Here is a 14,396-nt window from a genome sequence, read left to right on the forward strand (position 1 = left end):
AGGATTTTAAAGTGTTGCGTTGCATCTATTAGATGAACTGAAGCATGTGCACTGTGTGGAGCAACTGAAGTGTGCAGCTGTTGTACATTAGATAGATTCAGTGAACCAAGTGTGTAGATGTGAGAAGAGTCCCGACCTGAGGAAGGAGCAGGCGAGCAGGACGAGGCCGATGTACGCCAGCGGTCCACTCAGCTTCTGAAACACTTGAAGTTCCGATGAAATCTCCGACATGATGCTCTGAGACATCTGGTGCAGAGACTGGCTGCTGTTGGCATCCAGGTCAAAGTCCAGTGAGGCGGAGATGTTGAACTCAAACTCACGCTTCATCTTCTGAAACACTGCAATGACAGCTGAAAGAGGCAGGAGTCAGCCTCTGTGCGCCCGGCAGTAAAGGCTAAACAATAAAGAGGAAATGGACTCACGAGCCGCGAGACGTTTCCTCAGGTGGTCGGCGATGTAGGAAGGGACGATGCAGAAGAACTCGCCAGCTGAAAGACCAACAGTGAGACGATTACAGAGACGTAAAGATGAACGTGAGAGCAAATACAGAGTTTGGACTCTTTGGTTTTTAAGGCCACGCTGACATTAGAATAAAATCATTGAAATAAGTGAAAAGTGTCCTGGACCGTGAACAGTAGAGCTTGTCCGACACTCCTTTTCCACGTTTTATTCTTTAAGTCTCAGAGATTACAGCCTGACCTTCTGTAACTTTGATATTTGTGCCTCTGAGGGTTAACGTCCACACAAGGACCGGGATACATGGACGCACCGCGGGCCAGGTTGCAGAGCGGCAGGAAGCCGTCCACGATGTTGCACAGGAAGTTGAAGTCGCCCAGCAGCTCAGAGCAGTCGCTTCGAGCTTCCTCAAACAGTGACCGGCACTTCCTGTACGGAGTTCCCATCTTTTCGTTACAGATGTCCCCGATATCGGCCAGGAAGCGTAGGACATTCCTCAGCGAGCGAGCTGCAGGGTCAGAGGTCAGAGGTGTAAGGTGAGTATCTCCAGGCGTATGGCAAACATGGTCGGTCTGACACACACTGTCTCCTATAAGGCCTCAGCCCGCCCACAGTGCTACACACCTCAGGCCCAGCCTCCTCCCTTTACCAAACACAGAAACTCAACTTAAAATCTGATGTCAGCGACACCTGTTCTGTTCTGGGCGGGGCCTGCAGCTCTGAGAGTGTGGATCCCCAGGTATGCACATGGAAGGTGTGAAACTGCAGCCAACTGTAAATGACTGTGGGTGAAACCATCAGTCCTCTTTAACACAGGGCTGCACTTCCTGCCTTCACAGCATGGTTCGGGTCAGTTTTCCTTCATCTACACCAAATGAGAAAGTCTGAAGAGCCTATTTGAGATAAATACATGCTTTTACAATCTTATGACCCTCTGAGGCGTCTTTGATGTTTGTTAGCTCAGTGAAAGTGTTTTCTAATTGGTTCATTTTGTTATGTCACAGGTGCAAAGCTTGCATTTATATTGCATGTACACTTCATCTGTTTCACAGTCACGGCCACTTTCGAATGACTAACTTGTCTTTGGGACAGAAAGAAACGTACAAACTGTACACAGACATGCCCCGGCTGGGATTTGAACCAGGAACCTTCTGTCTGTGAGGATATAGTGCTGACCACTGTCGCACCATGCACTGGATCTGGTGGCTGCATCTGCAGGAACTGCTGTCCCATATCAGCTGGTTAAAGAGGCTGCCTTACCAACATGGCGGATGCTGTCTGTCATAGCGTAGATGAAGTTCTGGACTCTTCCTGCGACGGCGTACGCGTTTCTGCTGATCTCCCTGATGTGGTCCAACACGGCTGCAAACCAACAAAAACACTGACGCTCACAGCTCGCCACATTCATCTGATTTGTGACTGGATCAGAAAGAATTATATGAATCCATGAAACTGGATAAAAACGGCAGCAACTGATATGAAATTCATATTTTGTTTAAAATTCTATTAAATTTCAATATGAAACACGAGTGGTAAATTTTTAGGAGCACTGGCGGCTGTAACTGCAGTGGGTGTGGGGGCGGGTCTTACAGAAGAGGGGCGTGGCTGCTTTCTGCATCAGTTCCTGCGTTTGATTGGCTGCCAGCTCAGCTCCACACAGCAGGCTGGAGGCGGCTCGCTCGGTGTTCTCCAACGTGTTGCTGAGCGGACCGGACACGAGCAGCGACACGAACATGAGGAGGAGGAAGTTCCTGCCATGACCTGAAACACAGGAAGAGAAGCGCTGTGACGGCGTGGACCTGGCGTCTAATTCAGAAGCTCTGATTGTCCACCTCTAATCGGGAATAGTGAGACTGCTGGGAACTCCATGTTTATTTGGGACCTTGGGATTCAACCTCCACTTCAGAGCTCGTACTGCATCAGGTCCATTTGCGTTTGGGAGGAGGTCCAACTCTGTTTGAAGGTTAGGGAGCACGTAGAGTGTGTGTTGCTTCAAATCTGAGAACTCTATTTGTGCCGTTGTAGAAGTCTGCTCAGAGATTTCATACCTGGAAGCTCATAAGTGGAGAGAGTCACGTTTTTTCTGAATCAACATGGAGGCTCTAACTTGATTTATGAGTCCTAACTCATCCCTTTGAGCTATGACGTCATTTAGAAATGCTTCTCTGTTTTGGAAGCTCATCTTACTCGACCGGTAGTGTAAGCGCCACAATACCAGAAGACGGTTTACTTGACTTCATATCTAGATTTTGCACAAGAACAGCATGATGAATTTGAATTTCTTAAAGTTGTTCCCTTTAACACAGCGAGTGACGTCGTGGACAAAGATGGAGACCTGCGTGTGACGATGTCATTTTGATCATTTCAAAGCAGAAGTTCTCAAACTGAATTGTACAGGAGCTCAGAAGTGTCTTATTTAGAGCTTTAAAGGGCAATAACAGCTCGACCTCTCAGAGTTTTCACCATCTGAATATTGGCGCGCAGTCTCTGAGAGCTCTGTACGGCGTCACCTGTGGTCGTAACTTTATTCTAGAGATGGCACGATACCACTTTTTTATGTCCGATACCGATACCGATATCATAAATTTGGATATCTGCCGATACCGATATGAATCCGATATAGTGTTTTTTAATCAACAAAACTGTTTTTTAAATATCTTGCTGCATTTTGTATAAGTTCATACTCAAGTTTAAAACAACAACTACACTAAAGCTATTCTGTTATACCTGTATGCAAAAAAAAATATTTTATAGTTCAGCAATACTGATCAATCTAATAAACTTAAACCTACACCATCCTCCCTATTCTGGTATTTTAAAGAGTACTTAGTGTAAATATTAAGCAACCTAACTAATAGGGTTCCAACTCCCAGCAACAACAAAAATAAATAAATAAAAAATGGGGAACCACCCCTCACGCTCCACCTCATGATGCTTAATCGACGTAATCAACCTTAATTTGATGCAGTGTGAAAAAAAATGCACAGAAATCAATTATTTTTCAAGAAATATTAAATAGATTCAACATCTTTCTTCAACAAAATTGCAGACTGCACAGATGGTACCTTCCCAAAGGAAAAAGTACTATAGCTTACTAGGGTAAATATATTAGACTTAATAGTCACTATATACAGTAATGGACTTCTATTCATTTTACATCAAATTAAAACTTTGGGTGTCAGATAATTATTTATTAAAAGCTCGACATTTTAAATGAGAATAAGAAAGAAAAGTATGTCTTTGTGCCCCCTTTTCCCTGTTCATGCCCTATCGGCCCCCCTGGCTAAACTTTGCTAGATCCGCCCCTGCACAGTTACCAGCGTCAGCTACGTAGAAAAAGATCCTGGTGTAGAAAGTAATATTAAATACATTCTAACAACAGCTGATCAAGCTTAAACGTGCTGCTGTTGTTCAGCCGCTGGTTTCCTCTTTCTGGTGCAAAGTGGGCCAAAAACAAAGAAGAGAGACGGACTCGCGACAGAAAAGCCGATCAGCTGATCGTTAAGCAGTTTCATGATTGAAGTAGCAGCAAGAAGAGGCAGTCGCTCCATATATCGCTTGTTAAGCTTAACGCAGGAATGCTTTACAAACATTCAGAGATGGACTTACACACTTGCTTTACTTCTCTCGGGGATAACTTTGTCGGAGATGAAATGCCGGGTTGCTAGCGAAGCTCCACATGCTATCCAGACCACCGACAGGTCCCGCATGCCACAGCCGCTCTATCACGTGATGCATACTGCTCCGACGTGCTAACGTTCTGAGGCGAGTTACGGCTGTTGCAAGTTTTGTGAGGTGCTTTCGTGATATTTAATGGATCGGATTACATTTTTTATTTTTCTCCGATATCCGATCCAGTAATTTAGGTCAGTATCGGACCGATACCGATACGTAATATCGGATCGGTCCATCTCTACTTTATTCAGGAGCTTTTTGAGAGCTCTGACTTCAGTTAGAAGCTCTGCTGTCTGTTTCAGAGCTCTGGCTGTTATCGGAAGCTCGTCCTCTGTTTGGAGACTAAAAGAAGTTGGGCTGACGGGATCACTACCATCCTCATGTCATCCAAGAAATGTCTGTTTTTAAATTATTTTTATTCTTAATTTACAGAGTTTATAAGTTTCTTTAGTAGTAGTAGCACTAACGATGAGGACTTATTACAACACACAATATTGTCATTTTTGGGATGTTTTTCTCTTCTACAGCATGTCAGATTTATATCGATGAACAAAGAGAGGATCGGTATAAAACCTTGAAGGCGCGTCGCTGACAAACCTGAGCACATGGAGGGCAGCATGACCATGATGCTGGCCCTGACGCTGACCGACAGCCCCATACCGAACGCTGCCAGACCAGCCAAGCACAACGTGGTGTGGGCGCAGAACCACAGCGGCTGTTTCTGCAGGAAGAGAGTCATGAGTCCGTACAGAGACGCGATCAGCAGCCCGGATACAAACGCCACCATCCTCTGCCCCACCTCCACCAGGTGAGCTCTGAGCTTCCTCCTGCCGCTGAGTCGAGAGCGTCCCGCCGGTCTGTGGAAGCAAAAACAGTGAACGACATGTTCACTAACCTGCAGCACCACATAGACATGAAGCTACAGTGCTGCCACCTGCAGGCCGTGACGTACAGGTGGATTCACAGTGGCTGGGATATTTATCAAAGATCCGTCTTTGTAGGACAAATTAAATAAAAAACTAATAAAAGTTTAAAACATCAGCCCTGTCTTATTGTATTTAACAAACATGTCTCAGGACTACCTCACCTTCTACCTGCCTTTTCCCCGAGACTCGTCATTTCAAACACAAAAGGCTGAAAAGCCTGATTGTTGTTCCTGTTTGCATCGCGCTGGTGGACAAACAGAGACGACTACAACAGAGTAACAGACTTTAAAACTATCTGTGAGTTCTGAGTAAGAATAAACAGCTACGTGTCTCTGTTACACCGTTTTAATGTTGGATTAATGGAATAGAAACGATGAGTTTCAATGTCAGCTGTGAGTGCGCGCTGTGCAGTAAAGGTCTGCACAGACACGGTGACGTCGGCGAGGTCTGATGCTGGGTGTGAAACCAGAGATGATAAGCCCGTGTGCTGCCCCGAAGCACACGTCTGTTTGTCCTCGCCTTTCACCCTGATGCAGGTCGTAACTTACAAAATACCATCCTGTTGTGTAAACTCATCAGAGTCCACTGACGTCAAGCCAAGTGAGAACTCTGGGGTTGTTTCCCCAAATAAAGCCAGAGGAGCCCCGCCCCCACGGATGAATGTTGGGTTCACTTTCAGATGCTTCCATCCTTTATATACAGTAAAATAATTTGCAGGAAGTGAATAGGAGGGAAGTTAAAATGTTCTGTGATGAGGCTGTGGAGCAATAAATGTGAGCACAAATCATTTTTTAAAAAGGTGAAAGGTTAACATCCAGGTCACTCTAAATGAGAATGTGTTAGCTCAAAAGCTAACAGTTAGCACTCAGGTGAATCTGGTCCCTCTACCTGCTCAGAGCTCCTCGGATAGTCTCTGTGACTCCGCCCCTCTTCACCTGGACTGAGATGTCACTTTTCATCAGGAGCTGTTTCCTTTCTTCACTCCTCATCTTCATCTTTTACACCAGGGGAAACGTTTCCGCGTCACCTGGAAACCAGAGACACATCACGTGACAGGCCGAAGCTAACAGAAGCTCCAACAGTCAAACGACGATACGTTTGTAAGCGGTGTGCGCTTGAACGCAGGTTAGAGGAGCGATTTGTGGTGAATGATGGCTGACACCGGGACACGTCACAGCTGTGAGTTCACCCACAACAACTCAAAACTCAGGTGGTGGAGCTGATCAGCCCTGAGGCTGCCAGCCGACGGTCAAAACCTGTTTCCAGGTGTTTGTGCTTCCTTACAGCGGCGCACAGGTGCGTTCAGACCATCCTGCCTCCAGTTGTCCATCGGTTCCTCTTCAGCCAATCAGAGGAGTTTCCGGTGGCTCGCCCGCTCTTCAGGGCGCTGTATGGAGTAGCGACCGGCACAGGTAACACCTCCAGCGACACACCTGGGCGGTTCATCTCTGAGCTTCGATCCTCACATGTTGGTAACCAGCGCGGGCATCAGAGCGAAAAGACGCCGCAGAGCTGCGCTCATTTTGGGGCCGATCAGCTGTTCGGAGGAAACAGGAGCGCGCACAGAATCAGCCTCTCATTAAATAATTTCATTCACTGTAATATACTAGCTGATGTTATTATGACTTAGTCACATTGTTGTTGTCTTTATTTTTAATATTGTGTAATTTTATCATTTGTTACTATAAATATAACGAATGCAAAGCTCTTCTTTTACTTTCCAGCTGTTTTTATTATTATTCTGAAAGGTTGTTAGAAAAAAGCCGATGTGATGTTTGACTCCTGTTGTTGTTTGTCTCACCAACAGTCTTGTTCCTGGGCATTGCCCACAACCTCCCGCTGACCTTTGACCTGAAGGTGGCAGTAGGATGTTTGTTTGTTGGTGAGGCGAGGTCGCACACTCACATCTGTTCTTTGAAACACGTTTGAAACACGTGGAGATCTGACCGAGTGTGTGTTTCAGCTGTGTGTCTCGCAGGCGGACTCCTGTCTTCGTCCTTCAGGTGTTCGGTCCTCCTCGTGTTTCCCAGCATGCTCGGCTCCCGTGGCCGCTCCTACCTGATCCTGCTGGCCCTGTCTGTGCTGTACGCAGGTAAACAGACGCCTGTGCAGAGTGTGCACACGGCTCACAGTGTGGTCAGTGCCGTCATCTTTTTCATGGAGTCGTATCAGAAACATTCTCGTGTCCAGTGAGTCCAAAGTTTCATGAATCTGCAGGAATCGGCACATATTTGGCTTTTTAACTGAAAAAACAAAAATAATGAGCTCAGAAGGAGATGGAGGGAGGATCCACTCCTCTCGTCTGTACCTGTGAAAGCACAGATGTCCAAACTGTCTTCATTCTGCTCCCCTCGCTCGTGTGTTTGGTCAGAATCCCTGAAACCAAATCATTGATGCGTCATTTAGAAAAAAACATAAAACCCACAAATAACTTTTCTACAAGCTCCACTGTTTCATGTCAGCAAAATATTGATCAGCAGGACAGATTTAATAACACTTTATCAGCAAACATTAAACACTGTTAAAAACAAAGTGCAGCAATCAAACCAGCAGAGGTCAGTGCTGTCTGAAGTCACACAGACCTGCTCCCGTGTGACTTTGGGATAGGCTGATATACTGATCAGTGTTAAAGAGTTCAGACGACACCAACAGCAACAATCAATGTGTGCGTCGTCCCGAGGGCTCAGGCTGAGGCCGGCTGCACTTCCTTTTGGTTCATGAAGACGTTTCACTTCAGGCATCTTCAGTTTTAAAAATGTTGTTGAGAGGTGAAATGTTTCATCCTCATGAACCAAAAACCTTCATTTCGACCACTTAGGATGAATGAATACTAAATACATATGAATGAATTAACAGCTACAATGTCAAAGACTACAAAGACCTCTCATGTGATGGAGTGACATAAAAGCGAGTGTTGGAACGTGTTTAAAGCAGCGGTCCCCAACCCCCGGGCCTCGGACCGGTACCGGTCCGTGAGTCGTTTGGTACCAGGCCGTGAGAGTTGAGGCTCAGGTGTGAAATGTCTGGTTTTCAGGGTTTTTATCGGTTTTCAGCGTTATTTTGTTATCGTTTTATCGTTAACTCTGTTTTCCTGGGTCTTTTCACGTCTGTTATGAATAAATCTTCTTTTTTTCGGTACCGGTTTTATTTTGTTGTATTTATCCGCGACACCTTAAAGGCCGGTCTGTGAAAATATCGCGGGCATAAACCGGTCCGTGGCGCAACAAAGGTTGGAGACCGCTGGTTTAAAGGACGTCACTGATCCTGTGAGCCTGCACAGTAACATTTATGAGTCTGAGTCGTCCAACATTAAAGTGCACTGAGACAGTCAGACATACTGGGTCCACAGGCCTCACTGGACCCAGTCTGTCTGTGGCTGATTAAATCTTTTACTAAATACATAATACAACATGCAGATACGATTGGTTACCTCAGCGGCTGAATGGGCCTGATTAACATGTCTTCAGGTGAGTTTTGTGTCATGTGATGCTGCGTCCCGTCTGCAGGCCCAGTTTCAAACATCCAGCGTAACGTGGAGGCCGCCGCCGTGTCTGTGAGCTGCAACCTGGACCTGCAGGTCCGTCACAGCAAGCTACTGTGGAGAGAAGCCATCAAGCCATTTTTGATCATCACACAGGAGCTCATGGTGAGAGGAACATGTTTCAAAGCTCCTCTAGTTTAACATAATAATAATTATCACCCTACCTACTGCCATGAACATGAAGCTGAGGGGCCTCAGATCTTTTGCTTCTCTTCCAGGATGATAAAGAAGGTTTTGAGTTGGAGGCTTTAAATGTCAGCAAGAAGTTTCAGGACATCAGAGACGAGATGGTCCTTCAGTACGGATACGACCGATTCGAAACTAAACAAGGCGGCGGTAACAGCACCCAGGAGGAGTTCACCGCCAAGACCCTAAAGCAGTGCGACAGTAAGTCAGAAACACCAGAAACACCAGACGTGAAGTTCAAAGGTTTCAGGCAGGAAACACAATACAGAAGGAAACTGTTGATCATCATCCTCGTGTCACCAATACGAGAAAACAATCGCTTTAAATGTCGTCACTAATGTGATTCAAAATGATTTCACACCTGCTTCACAAACGTCATTTAAAGATGAGAACTCGCGCGTGGTTTGATCCCCAGGTGTGGTGGCTCAGGGCGTGCAGCGGTGCGTCGATTGGTTCGCCAACAGGTGGACGGCGTGTTTGGAGGCGATCCCCGTCCCCGTCATCAACTACATCCTCTGCATTTCAATGAAGTTTCACTTCCTGTGTGACATCATGAAAGGTAAAAGGTTATACGTACCACGGCGTTATGAAATATCCACATCCAGCTGACCCCGCGGTCTCTACTCTTTCCAGTCAGACATTTCTAACTCACAAACATCAGCATCAGAATACATTTAAACTGTCACCAGAAAGTCTTTGCTTTAAAAAATAAAACTGAAATTGGGCTCCGGCGCTTTGGTGTAATACCACTTTGAGCCACAAGGTGACACTGAGTTTAGCATCCAATCACAACACAGCATGACAACACTATTATTGTTAGCTCGGTGCTAGTTTGTACAGAATTCACATTAAAGTAATATTTAGCGACTTGTTCTGGGAGCTCGAAGAGTAAAAACGAGCAGTTATATTTTTAAATAGTAAAAAAACGACTACACTAAACCTTTCTGGTAAACGCTGCCATCTTGTGGTGGAAGTTTTTATTAAATTTAGCTCAAGGTTTTGCAAAAAGCACCTTTAAATTTGAAGGTGTGCAAACATTAGCTTCAGTGTTCTGAGCGGTATATCGTACTCAAGTGTCCTCAAACGTAAACGGCAGATTATTTTTGAGTTATTATTTCAGGGTTGATAGTCTTGGTGTTTTGGTGACTCTTCTGTGGTGCTGAAAAGGCAGCTGCTGTGATCTTTAGTTCTTCTCCTCCTCCCATCAGTCATGACTCCGTGGTGCAGGGACAACATTCCCGTGGAGGGAAACTTTGGTCAACTCTTCGACCGGCTGAATGTTTCGGTTGACCTGCTGTCCAGAGAGTTCAGCGCCGAGCTCACCGTAGAGGTCAGACCTGCACCGCCGGTCCTCCAGCACCACCCACAGGACGAACCCAGAGTCGGCTGAAATGTAACCTGCGTGTCGTCTCGCAGGAGGAGGAGCAGCCGGCGCTGAGCGAAGCTCTGCTGGACCAACAGTTCACCAACGCTGTCAAAACATCCTTCCAGAAACTGACATCAACGACGGGACGGGTGCTGAACATCCTGCAGATGCTCCTCTCCTTAACCTTCATCACCTTCTTCACCCAGTAAGAGTCTCACCTTCACCTTCATCCCGTTAAGATTCACACCTTTATCTCCATCTTCTTTTCTCCTCTGCAGGGCGTTTGGGTACCTCTGGCAGTACAACAGGGACATTTGTTTCGACAACGTCTACATCACCACCTACTTCAGACAGATCGATGCCCGCAGACGGAAAGCGGTATCATTCTCATCCTCATCATCCTCACTTCAGTACAGTCCACGGTCTGACCGTCCTGTCCTCTCCTGTGCTGCGTTTAGGGGAAGCGCTGCCTGCTGCCTCTGAGGAAATCTGAGAAAAACAAGCTGATCAACCCCTGCAGTCTGAAAATTTACCCCGAAGAGGTCAAACAAGTGGTGCGTTCAAGAGCAGTAACTCTGGCAGTATTTATGTAGTGTTTCACAAAGTGCTTCACAGGAAATAATCCACTGTAATAGCAGCAGTGACGCGACTCCTCAGTTCTTTGCACTCACCTAAAAATCTGCAGATTTGTTAAAGGATCATTACCCTAAATACCACTTTTCCATCTTTTTAAGTTTAAGTTATTTTTATAAATAACGTGTTTAGACGTGGTCCAATCAGAGTGCAGCACTCTCACAAACAGGTATGCAGCAATAGCAGATTTCTGTGCCGTTATAAATTCAAGGTGCAATTTCAGGACACAGTCTGTGTTCAGCCAAATACACCCAGAAAAGGTGTAATACACATTTTACTGTTTTTATAGCTGATGATCACAGTTTAGTTTAATAAAGATAAAAAAGTATTTGAGGTTGTGACTTTGAACCTTGTCCCCGTGCCGGGCAGGTTTTTCATTTACAGCGGGATGCAAAAGTTTGGGCGGCCTTGTTCATAGTCATTATTTTCCTGTATAAATCGTTAAATATAACCGTCAGTTAAATGTATCATATAGGAGACACACAGTGATGTTTGAGAAGTGAAATGAAGTTTATTGGATTTACAGAAAGTGTGCAAGAATTGTTTAAACAAAATCAGGCGGATGAATAAATTTGGGCTCCACAAAAAAAAGAGATGAAATTAATATTTAGCAGATCTGCCTTTTGCAGAAATTCCAGCCTCTAAACGCTTCCTGTAGGCTCCAATGAGAGTCTGGATTGTGGTTGAAGGTATTTTGGACTGTTCCTCTACAAAACATCTGTAGGTCATTCAGGTTTGATGACTTCCGAGCATCAACAGCGCTCTTTAACTCACACCACAGGTTTCAATAATATTCAGGTCTGGGCTGAGATGAACGTTGTACTTGTTCCTCTGCATGAATGCTTCAGTGGATTTTGAGCGTTGTCTTGTTGAAAGATCCAGCCCCGGCGCAGCTTCAGCTTTGTCTCTGATTCCTGGACATTGGTCTCCAGAATCTGCTGATACTGAGTGGAATCCATGTGTCCCTGAACTTTGACAGGATTCCCAGTCCCTGCACTGGTCACACAGCCCCACAGCGTGATGGAACCAGCACCATATTTTACTGTAGGCAGCAGGTGTTTTTCTTGGACTGCTGTGTTCTGTTTCCTCCGTGCATAACGCCCCTTGTTATGCCCAAATAACTCAGTTGTAGTTTCATCAGTCCACAGCAGCTTATTCCAGAATGAAGCTGGCTTGTCCAAATGTGCTTCAGCAAACCTCAAGCGTCTCTGTTTGTGCTGTGGGCGGAGCAAAGGCTTCCTCTGCATCACTCTCACATGCAGCATCTCCTTGTGTAAAGTGCGCCGAATGGTTGAACGATGCACAGCGACTCCATCTGCTGCAACATGATGTTGCAGGTCTTTGGTGCTGGTCTGTGGGTCGACTCTGACTGTTCTCACCGTCGCTTCTGTCTCTCCGAGATGTTTCTTGGTCTGCCACTTCCAGCCTTAACTTGAACTGAGCCTGTGGTCCATTGTCTCAATCTGTTCCTAACTGTAGAGACAGACGGCTTAACTCTCTGAGACAGCTTTCTGTGTCCTTCCCACCATGATGCTGAACAGTCTTTGTCTTCAGGTCATCTGACAGTTGTTCTGAGACCCCCGTGTTGCTACACTTCAGAGAAAATTAAAAGAGGAGGGAAACTTACAATTGACCCCCTTAAATACTGTTTCTCATTATTGGATTCACCTGTGCATGTAGGTCAGGGGTCACTGAGCTTACCGAGCCAATTTGAGTTCCAGCAATTAGTTCTGAAGGTTTTGGAATCAATAAAATGACAACAGATTTATGCACCTGCCTGATTTTGTTTAAACAATTCTTGCACACTTTAAATCCAATAAACTTCATTTCACTTCTCAAACATCACTGTGTGCGTCTCCTATATGATATATTTAACTGACAGTTTTTATTGTACCAACCAACGATTTATACAGGAAAATAATGACTATGAACAAGGTGGCCCAAACTTTTGCATCCCACTGTAGCTGCAGAATTTCCAGTCTTACTGCTGCTTTGCACCACTTCCTGTTTCAACCCCTCATTAACCCCACCTTTCACTCCCCACCTGTCTGTGTGTAGCAGAGCTCAGAGCCAAGACGGCAGACTAAAGTTAGTGTGTGTGTGTGTGTGTGTGTGTGTTGGCAGATGTCAGGTGTGTTTCAGGTGCTGACGGTCTTCCTGCTGTCCGTTGTCCTGCTGACTGTCGACTTCTCGCTGTCCCACGTGCTGGACATCATCAGTAGACACACCCTCACCCATTTCAACATCACCAGTAAACACACACACACACACACACACACACACACACACACACACACACACACACACACACACACACACACACACACACCACTCTCCAGTCTTAAATCCCACACACGGGTCAGCTGTGTGCAGGGCAGGTGATTTGAACATCAGCTGTTTGGAGCTGCTGGGGGTCATTTCGATGTCCTGCTGAAGGACCAGCAGGATGACTGGAGTGAAAGAGGTTTAAAACCTGTATTAAGTAACACTTCATATAAGTGGAGCTGATATCAACACTTGTGTTTGAAACTTTGTGAAACACACAAACTGGACAGGATATATTCTGTTTTCGCTGCGCGTCAGGTTGGCGATCTGTCCGAGGTGCACCCCGCCTCTCGTCCCGTGGTAGCTCCAGCTCCCCCGCGACCCATAAATAATAAATATTTTATTTAACCTTTATTTATACAGGTAGTCCCATAATAAATGTTACTCTGCTCTTATCTCATGTGTTTAGGATTATCTTACAGAAATGCTGCAGATTGAACTCGCTGACTGCAGGGAGTTTCACTTTGTGACTCCGCCCCTTCTCTGCAGGTAGTCACCAGGTGGACATCAGAGTGGAAGGGGACACCATGATGGCCCGCCTCCTGAGGACGACAATTTCAGCCTTCAACAGCTCGTCCACCCTCAATATCCAAAGTGATAACCAGGGTGGGTCATAGGTCAAAGGTCACACAGGATTTGTTTAGCATATATTCAAATTCACCAGATCATTAAACAACCAGAGAATCAGGCCTAAAAGATGACCACCAGAGGGCAGTACACAGTACTGTTACACATGCATCGTCCTGACAGCACATTTTAATGACTCCGATTTTCATGTTGATGAACACAGGCGCTAATTAAATCAGACTGATTTTACTATGTGTCCATGTGTGTCAGTTACATCTCTGACACGGGAGTAAATGTCCACGTTTGCTTTGTTGGATGCTGAAAGTTTCAGTCTCGACTGCCGAACTTTTGCTGACAGCGCAGTTTGTCTCAAACTACACACAAAAGTGTCCCACACCTCTTCCTCTCCCCCCTCAGAGTGCATGTCCCCCCCCTCCACCCTCTCTGCTGAGGTCTATGTGAGATGTGTGTGTTGTGTCCTGCTGGTGGCGCTGTTCAGCTGCCTTCAGATTTACACCAACCGGCTCCGGCATGTCATTGCTGCCTTCTACAACCCCAAGGTGAGCGCGCACACACACACACACGCATGCACACGCATGCACGCACACACATGCACGCACACACACGCACACACACACGCACGCACACACACACGCACACACACACACACACACACACGCACACACACACACACGTGCACGCACACGCACGCACACACACT

At 46.0% G+C, this 14,396-nt stretch overlaps 2 protein-coding genes across 10 annotated transcripts in view; one reads left to right on the forward strand and one right to left on the reverse strand.

Moving 5' to 3' along the window:
- The window catches only part of dcst2 (DC-STAMP domain containing 2), an 18,505-nt gene extending 12,016 nt beyond the window's left edge, over window positions 1–6,489 (reverse strand). For 6 of the 8 annotated variants that reach the window (XR_014894482.1, XR_014894481.1, XM_085292823.1 and 3 more), the window contains exons 1-7: window positions 5,946–6,333; window positions 4,729–4,988; window positions 2,047–2,217; window positions 1,717–1,818; window positions 770–964; window positions 423–488; window positions 137–350 (exon numbers count right to left, since the gene is read on the reverse strand). Coding sequence is in view for 6 of the 8 variants with exons in the window: in XM_085292823.1 (XP_085148949.1) it covers window positions 137–350; window positions 423–488; window positions 770–964; window positions 1,717–1,818; window positions 2,047–2,217; window positions 4,729–4,988; window positions 5,946–6,052 (1,115 nt within the window). In the remaining 2 variants the exon portion in view is untranslated. The other 2 variants (XM_085292820.1, XM_085292821.1) reach the window with 2 other exon arrangements.
- dcst1 (DC-STAMP domain containing 1) overlaps window positions 5,886–14,396 on the forward strand; it is a 12,768-nt gene continuing 4,257 nt past the window's right edge. Inside the window, exons 1-14 of one of the 2 annotated variants that reach the window (XM_085292829.1) lie at window positions 5,886–6,236; window positions 6,344–6,469; window positions 6,865–6,939; window positions 7,021–7,149; window positions 8,564–8,703; window positions 8,817–8,985; window positions 9,200–9,343; window positions 9,993–10,114; window positions 10,201–10,355; window positions 10,429–10,528; window positions 10,609–10,704; window positions 12,908–13,034; window positions 13,598–13,714; window positions 14,093–14,235. In XM_085292829.1, the coding sequence (XP_085148955.1) occupies window positions 6,206–6,236; window positions 6,344–6,469; window positions 6,865–6,939; window positions 7,021–7,149; window positions 8,564–8,703; window positions 8,817–8,985; window positions 9,200–9,343; window positions 9,993–10,114; window positions 10,201–10,355; window positions 10,429–10,528; window positions 10,609–10,704; window positions 12,908–13,034; window positions 13,598–13,714; window positions 14,093–14,235 (1,674 nt within the window). In that variant the 5' untranslated portion in view covers window positions 5,886–6,205. The remainder of the gene's footprint in view (window positions 6,237–6,343; window positions 6,470–6,864; window positions 6,940–7,020; window positions 7,150–8,563; window positions 8,704–8,816; window positions 8,986–9,199; window positions 9,344–9,992; window positions 10,115–10,200; window positions 10,356–10,428; window positions 10,529–10,608; window positions 10,705–12,907; window positions 13,035–13,597; window positions 13,715–14,092; window positions 14,236–14,396) is intronic. The other variant, XM_085292828.1, reaches the window with a different exon arrangement.

Source organism: Mchenga conophoros, linkage group LG11 (genome assembly GCF_057382185.1).
Source record: "Mchenga conophoros isolate Kocher_MC1m ecotype Shallow Benthic linkage group LG11, M_conophoros_male_GT1.1, whole genome shotgun sequence".
Classification (NCBI taxonomy): domain Eukaryota; kingdom Metazoa; phylum Chordata; class Actinopteri; order Cichliformes; family Cichlidae; genus Mchenga; species Mchenga conophoros.